This window comes from Aspergillus caelatus, assembly GCF_009193585.1.
Source record: "Aspergillus caelatus strain CBS 763.97 unplaced genomic scaffold BDV27scaffold_103, whole genome shotgun sequence".
NCBI classification, from domain to species: Eukaryota; Fungi; Ascomycota; class Eurotiomycetes; order Eurotiales; family Aspergillaceae; genus Aspergillus; species Aspergillus caelatus.
This window is the reverse complement of record NW_022475366.1, coordinates 107,717-115,257: the sequence shown is the minus strand read 5'-3', so window position 1 is coordinate 115,257 and position 7,541 is coordinate 107,717. Positions and strand designations below refer to the sequence as shown.

At 50.4% G+C, this 7,541-nt stretch overlaps 4 protein-coding genes across 4 annotated transcripts; 1 reads left to right on the top strand and 3 right to left on the bottom strand.

The window, feature by feature from the left end:
* Positions 1–553: 553 nt before the first annotated feature.
* Positions 554–2,177, top strand: BDV27DRAFT_158412 (GNAT family N-acetyltransferase; the record flags this gene model as incomplete). Its single annotated transcript, XM_032072675.1, has 2 exons — positions 554–1,989; positions 2,060–2,177. 2 exons carry the CDS (start codon positions 554–556, stop codon positions 2,175–2,177), a joined length of 1,554 nt encoding a protein of 517 aa, XP_031926960.1.
* A 217-nt stretch (positions 2,178–2,394) lies between these two features.
* BDV27DRAFT_3486 (uncharacterized protein) lies at positions 2,395–3,046 on the bottom strand. Its single transcript, XM_032076387.1, has 2 exons — positions 2,814–3,046; positions 2,395–2,739 (listed from the first exon to the last, which is right to left on the bottom strand). Exons 1-2 carry the CDS (start codon positions 2,957–2,959, stop codon positions 2,529–2,531), a joined length of 357 nt encoding a protein of 118 aa, XP_031926959.1. The 5' UTR covers positions 2,960–3,046; the 3' UTR covers positions 2,395–2,528.
* Positions 3,047–3,133: 87 nt separating this feature from the next.
* BDV27DRAFT_145797 (cyclin family protein) lies at positions 3,134–4,441 on the bottom strand (the record flags this gene model as incomplete). The annotated part of the gene is made up of 1 exon (XM_032070462.1): positions 3,134–4,441. The coding sequence occupies one exon, from the start codon at positions 4,439–4,441 to the stop codon at positions 3,134–3,136; it is 1,308 nt and encodes a 435-aa protein (XP_031926958.1).
* Positions 4,442–5,604: 1,163 nt separating this feature from the next.
* xgeA (putative endoglucanase) lies at positions 5,605–7,407 on the bottom strand. Its single transcript, XM_032067181.1, has 2 exons — positions 6,408–7,407; positions 5,605–6,355 (listed from the first exon to the last, which is right to left on the bottom strand). Exons 1-2 carry the CDS (start codon positions 6,728–6,730, stop codon positions 5,956–5,958), a joined length of 723 nt encoding a protein of 240 aa, XP_031926957.1. The 5' UTR covers positions 6,731–7,407; the 3' UTR covers positions 5,605–5,955.
* Between the last annotated feature and the right edge of the window lie 134 nt (positions 7,408–7,541).

Genomic DNA, 7,541 nt, shown 5'->3' with positions numbered 1-7,541 from the left:
TTCTTCTCGCGTGTATTTTCTTTTCCTGTGTAGTTTAATTTATTACTACTATTACCATACCCAATGGATGGCTTATGTTTTTTTTTGTCTTTTTTTTTAAAACAAAAATCCTTTTGAAGTCGGGGTTCGATGGGGAAAGCTTAATGTTGTTGCGTCATCCATTTGTAAATCCATTTTCTTGTGCAGGATTTAATTAATCTCTGAACTGGAAAACATTTACACAGTTACATCCTTCCGGCGTGGGTATGGACTTTGTCGGAGGAATATCGGCGTGGTGATCCTAATCAAACAATGTTGCTGATCTGCAATTTTCATAGTTTGGTTGACTGATTGATTAGATCTTTTCTTTCCTTTTTTTTTTTTTTTTTTTTCCCTTTTAGCGGGGAGATCAGTTGGCTGCGATGAGGGGCAAGAGGGAGGATCATCCCACTCGTCTCCACGCCAGTCCTTTTTTGAATCCTGCACACCTTTCTTAAGGCCTGTCGGTCCTTCATCTGTCTCTTCTCCCCATATCCTCATTCCTTTGGCCTGGCTAGAAAGGTCATCCCTCGCCATGCGCAACAACGTCTGCCACTTGCCCAATGGGCAGTTAATCTCAGTCTCGCCTGTGTTCGGGGGCTTCACCTTCAGGATCCACGATGCACACTTGGATCGCTCCTTACTCCCTCCTGGATGGACGATCGTCCTGTACACCAGACAGCATACTCAGGAAAAGGAGAAGTCTGATGGAGCGCCTGACCGGGCTCGTGAAGCCGGAGGAAAGGGTGACGACCAGTCGCACAGCTCTCGATTCACAGCACCGACGTTGCGCGACGATTGCCTGTACCTCTCAGCCATCGTCAGTCCTGCAAACAGCGAATATAAACCCGCTATCTCTGCTTCTCGCCAGATCGCCATGATGCTCTGGGTTACACTCTGGTGGTACTTCCACGAGCCCGAACCTGACCTCCACCTTGAGACGGAGGCTTCGTCGCGCACACCCGTGGCGGGTAGACCGAAGGGCGAATGGCGGGTCAATATCAAGCGCGAGGGCATCTTCAAGGGACGAAACGTGCTTCAGAAGCTGGAACGGATGGGGCTGGTTGCCACCGAGGATTCATCCGTGGGGCCGGATGCCTTCGATAACGAGTCATGGGAGTCGATGTTCGTGAGCCGACGCTCTTTCTGGCAGATCGATCCCCGTCTTTTCGTCTTCTCTTTGAGCCCTTTGAATACGGGGCAGAATGTACCCGGCTCTTCGCATCATACCCGCCAGTTGTCGTCTCCAACCCGTGAGACGATGTACCTCGCTGATTCCGGTCCTCCCCCCAGCGACACTAGCCACTACGCACCCAACGAAGGGCCGTTTGCCTCTAGTACCAATCTTCCAACTTACTATCCCCCGCCAGCTACTCAGTACACCTTCACAAATGGAGTCCGACACCCCATCAGGCCCAAGCCACCGCACCAGGGAGATGTATTCTACATTCGATACATTCCCAGCGTCGGGCAATATCTCTCATTCCGTATCCCATATCTCCCTTCACAGAAGACTCAGGCTCCAGGAGGAGCACCCAGTAAAGCACATACCTCTTCAGCCTCAACCAGTGACCCAGTGGTCTCGAACACGCCTTCGGACCTCGACTACCTGCACAAGTGGATGAACGACCCAAGAGTCAGCGCAGCATGGGGAGAGGCCGGACCAATCTCCCACCAGGAGGAATTCCTTCGCAACAACCTGAAAAGCCGACATAGCTTCCCGGTTATCGGATGCTGGGACGGCAAACCCTTCGGATACTTCGAGATCTACTGGGTCAAAGAAGACCGACTGGGACAACTCATCGGGGGCGCCGGCAATTACGACCGGGGGATCCACCTGCTAGTCGGAGAGCAGGAGTACCGCGGTGCGCACCGGGTGCAAATCTGGCTGAGCGCCTTGGTGCACTACTGCTGGCTCTCAGACCAACGCACTGAGACAGTCATGCTAGAACCTCGAGTGGACAACACAAAGTAAGTTATCCCTTTCATAACTCAGCGATATGCTCACAGAAAGAAACTAACGACAAAACAACAAAAAAAGGGTCCTCGACTACCTCCAAAAAGCAGGCTTCTACAAAGAAGGCGAAGTAAGCTTCCCACACAAACAGTCCAACCTGATGAAAATCAAACGCGACAGCTGGGAAGCCCCAGCCATATAAAAGGCACAGACGCAAGAAGCAAAGAATTATATGCAAAAGTGAAGAAAAAATACCACAGTCATGAATGTTGGCGGTTAAAATGAAAACCTTAGCATCAATCAACCCCACCCATGATATCTCTCATCTCTACAAAAACATCCCGAAGTAAAGGGGGATAAGACCAAAATCTAGAACCACCAACTGCTAAACCAAACCCCAAAGCGCAGAATGTGAACCCCACTCCCCTTGTACATATATATATTTTTATATCGATCAACACATTGATCGTCCGCGAGGGAATTCCTCGTATGAGGTGCTTCTCAGCTCCGATGGATCTACTATATTCTAGAACGTGCGGTTCGCATTCCTTGACTAATGTGGTGCGCATACGCTGTTGCTGGGGCGTGGCGGTTGAAATTCCTGGCACGGCTTGTTTTTGTTGATCATTGTCGATTGGGGATCGACGCGCTGAGAGGGGTGTACTGTGTCCATACACAGTATAGCATGGGTAATGCAAGGTGTGCAGAGATTAGGTGCTCGCTTAGAGAGTGCTTCTGAGATACGAACAGGGCGACTCGGATATCTATTTATAGAATGTGGTATAAGAGCATTTTATTATAGCATAAACTAGTCTGTAGGTGAGGGCATCATACATACATGAATAACAGATTTGTGTAGTGCGTGATATCTAAGCAATGTGTACCAACGAAAGTGTCCCAGGAAATCGGAGTTATGAACGAAAGTTGGCATAAACATAAATAGAAAAATGTAGTAAAAAAAATAACAACGCCAATGCAATGCATTAATGAACGAACGTAGACCTACCGGGGGTATTGCTGGACATCAGAGGGGACACTTTTCTTGCAAGACATGAGAAGCAAATTATCATTCAAGGTAACAGCGGGGTGCTAGGATGGAAGGGAAAGACGAGAGTATTAATCAATAGCTAAGACCAGCTCAGCTAGGAGATAAGATGGTTAAACGTGAGAGCGCATGCGCCCACCCATGTAAGAACCCGCGGCAGAGGCCAGGAATCGAGCGACGAATCCGGTGTGCCCAGCATGTCCGTTCATCCGAACCTTCTTGGTAGGCTGCTGAATTTCTTCCAGCTTAGGGTTGGACGCCATCATGGAAGATACCGGAACGTATCCACAGCTGATAGATGGGCTACGCGCTCCATCAACTACTCTAATATCAGCTTCCATGCTGGTGATCGAGCTAGATGTGCGCAGACTAGCTGGAGTAGCATTTCGGGAGCTTGGCGCAATGCTAGACGCACGCGAGCTCAACGAAGGCACCGTATCCACTCGGGTCAATGACGGCACATCCTGCGCAGATGGAGGTGAGACAGAAGCACCACTGCGGGTCGACGGGCGCCTCCGCGGACGATAGGGCTTGTGGCGATCATTGTCCGCTAAGGACGCTGGTGATGCGTTGGATGACATGGAAGACAGCGATGCAGATGATGCCGGGCTCGCGGGTAATCGCTGACGGCGATGTACAGAGTCTGATCGACGAGCCTCGAGGCGAGCTTCCAGTTTCTGACGACGAAGGCGACAAGCAAGGAGTTCAGCGGAGGCCTGAAGACGGCGCCATTCGCGGGGCTGGCGCATCTCGGCTTCACGTTCTTGAACCTGGTAGCGGTAACGAATGGGTGCCAAAAATGGTTCGAGGTGACAGTAGAGATCGTCTTCAGTAACGCGAGTATCCCAATCCAGCAGGAACAGAAGCTGTCGCTCCATCAGGTTGACCTCTGGGAGGGAGAAGGCAAACCCGTCATAGCCCTTGACGGTAGTATACCGGGCCCAATGCTTGTTCTTCGGGCTAGAGTCATTTAGGTTCTTGGCTGCCAAGATGAGGGAAGCAAGAAAGATGCGATGCACAGTGCAGCGCATGCCCTTTGCGACAGGCGGGAGACGAGCACGCAAACGGGCCAGGTAGACCAGGGAGGTCATCAGGGTAGGAACCTGAACCTGAGAGCGGGTGACTAGTGAAGCAATAAACATTTCGACTGAGGGCAAAGGCGGAAGTTGAGTATCAACCGCATCTAATGGAGGTGTACTAGGAGGTGTTGGTTGGCCATGAGCGCTGGCCGTGGTCACATGAGGTTCGCAACGGATGACCTGAGAGGCTTGCATCGCTAGATGTGCCACCATCTCACGAGAGACCGGTAGTCGGACAAACTCATGGAGAGCGATTCGATTGAGATGTTGGAAGTGGTTCATTTGATCAGGTTGGCTGACTTGCTCCATTGTGGTGGTGGTATAGAACGGGGGGTAGGTCATGGTGTGCATTTAGTAGAAGGAAAGAGGGGAACAGAACAGAGCGAGAGCAACGGATAAAAAGAGGCAATGTTTGCCTTGTAGACAAAATCTAAGGAATGTGAAACTAGATATATTTGGTAGAGTCGCGAAAATTCCTGCCAGCAGGAGTAAGAGGAATGTAGAGGTTGTCGTGTCAACCTGATGGATCACCTTCCGAAGTATGGAGCGGCGGCACTGAGGCACGGTGAGACAATATTAGACGGGGAAAAAAAAATTAATTCAGTGATAATCAAATCGATCAACTAATAGAGAGAATACGATAAGGAAAGACCTATGAAGAGACCGACCGATCGATATATAAAAAGAGAATGAGAGAGAGAAAGCTTGAAGTGTGCGAATGCCATGCTGAACAATGGTAGCGAGTGACTGACTGAATATAAGTATCTATCAGAAACTCAGAGTGAGGGCAAGACATCCCCTGCTAGTGGATAGTTAGTTTCAGTGGTTCAGTGGTCCAGAGGTGAAGGCTGGCAATTGCTATGCAAGGACGGCGGTTGGACGCGCATCGTGCATACCGGCCATCCACTCCCCCATGATCTCATTTGGCGCGCGACCCCAGGGGGGTGGATGATTGGCAATAAGCTCTCCGTCAATCAGATCTCCGAACACGAGATATGATTCAATCAAGGGTTAGACCATTTTCTCGTCAAGTGGATGGCTCGCCACGAAGGCCTATTTCGGCGATCGCGTTTTTTTCCCCCTACATCGTGGCGGGAGTTCGCACGATCCTATGGCGCGCTTCCTGTCAAAAAATCATGCGATGGTATGTATGACAGGATAGCGTACGATTCCTGACAATTGACACCCGAGGGGTGCGTCATGCTCCCTATGCCGGAGAAGGAGTGACTAGTGATGATCTTCTCCTGGGGTTGGTGTTGATTGATGCCTGGAAAATGTACTGTTGGTCACAGGTTTACTACAGAAGTGGAGGTTTGGAGCCTGAGGTTGGGCGGTTTGGTTGGTTTGATTGGGTTTGGTTCCTGCAGGCGTTTAAGCGCCGGGGGTGCAGACGCTGCAATCCCTCGTCTTGAGATCTTAAGATAGATACTATCTTACTTGGGTCGTCCCTGATCTACTAGTACAAGCTAGTTGCCTTTCTATATTTATACGGCACCACTTCAAACGTTTCGTCCCATTCGACTGTCTCATTAGACGCCGGGAATTTATATTTAGATGTTTTCGATCTTGATTTCTAAATAAAACCTATATACTCAACAAGCTAGACGCCTCAGCTCCACTGGAGCGAGCGGGTAGAAGAAGACAATCACAGATATTCACAATAAACCAGGCAACAGACAGCCTGTACCCCTCTCGTCAAAACACGGAATGATTCAGTCTCCTTCCTGAGGTATGTATATCCCGAACCTTTTCCCCTCCATTCATCCCGCTATCCCTGACGGTCCCTGAAACACGGCGCCTAGCATCGCCTCAAACTATTTACAAAACCGTCATCAACCTAGTTGGCAGGATGGCGATTAGGCAACAGACACAGAGTAGGAAGAGGTGGTGAACTTGACGTCGCTTCCGCTGAAGGGCTCAGTACCCGCCTGCACATGGGTCAGGTATTGGCTGGAAGGCAAGCCCTGTTCCTCCTGCAGATACTTGAGGAAATCATTCAGGTCAGCCGAGAAGTCCTCGGTCGTGGATGAGGCGACGAAGCTGAAAACTGTCATCTGGCCGTTGGGACCACTGTACAAGGACCAGCTCTGTCCGCCCACGGTGGGGGTAGCAATAGTAGAACCGGTCGACGAGATAGGACCAGCACCGCCCAAGGCTGCCAACCAGATCATGATCTCGTACTCCTCATCTCCATCTGCGCTGGACGAAGTGAAGAGGTCATATGCGACATCAGCAACAACGTCAGAGCCAGTGTTCCTAGGAAAGGTTAGTGCCCAACCAAACACATTTAGTTGATATGACGACATACTGCCACTTCCATGTGCTGGGGATGCTGCTTAGCTGGCTCAGCTGAGTGGCCTCGAAGGTGTAGGCAGCATTGGCGAAGCTCTTGACCTGGCCGGCTCCACCGGTCCAGCTCCAGCTGGTGTGCCAGGCAATGGTGTTTCCGTTATCCGAATCGAGGCCGGTGCATTGGCTACCACTGTCCGCATTGCCCTCGCCCCAGAGGTTATTGTACAAAGTGAACTTGTCGGTAGTGGTGGTGTCCCATTGGCCACACATATCCGCCCGGCGGTTGAGGGCGGCAGCTGAGGCGAGAGAGCTGAGAATAAGAGGAGAGAGGAACTTCATTTTGAATATATCAAGTGATGGCTCAAACTTAATGTCTAGGTTTTTAGTTCGTCGTTGGATAGACACCTTTGGCTGACGATCCGGAGCTAGAAGCCGGTATATATACCTGCTCTTTTGGTGGCACTTTGACCCTCATATCGGATACCTCAGCTAGAAACACACTGAACCGTGGTCTAATCTCCGGTTAATTCGGCATGTTGGGATTAGAGGATTGAGCCCCTGTGCCAGAGGGGACGAGCGCTGAATGGTGGCCTAAATCAAGCGTTGAATGCGATGCGCCGGTGTTTGAAGTATCCGGCGGACCCGCTGAAGCGTGGAGCCATGGAGTTAAAGTTCTTCATCCTGAGACAGGCAACTCCATCAATTATCGGAAAGGAAATTAATTATCCGGTGAGCCACTATACGGGTGAACATCGGAGAGACAGGTTGGATGACATTGGTCATTTTTTTTAATGAAGAAGACTGCACAATGACGATCTACATGCCAGCCGGACGGAGACAGCTCCGTCTTGAAAGTGATTTTGCAGGAACGATGCGCCAGATATAGCCTAATATAAGAAATCTCGCCAACAGAAAGATTTCCCGAGAGTGACCTTGCTGAGTCGGCATTCGTAAAATGTGATACCGGTAGTCATTGATGGTCAGGGGATACTCCGGAGTAGTTTTGCAAGAAATAGAGTAGAAGAATGGATGGAGCCTTTCCAGTAAAAGAATCCCCACAAGGCTAAGACACCCAATCGGGGTTGCGCTAAGCCCTTTCGGTGCCGCACTCCGCGGCCACCGACGTTTGTTATTGTCGTTCCTGATCCAT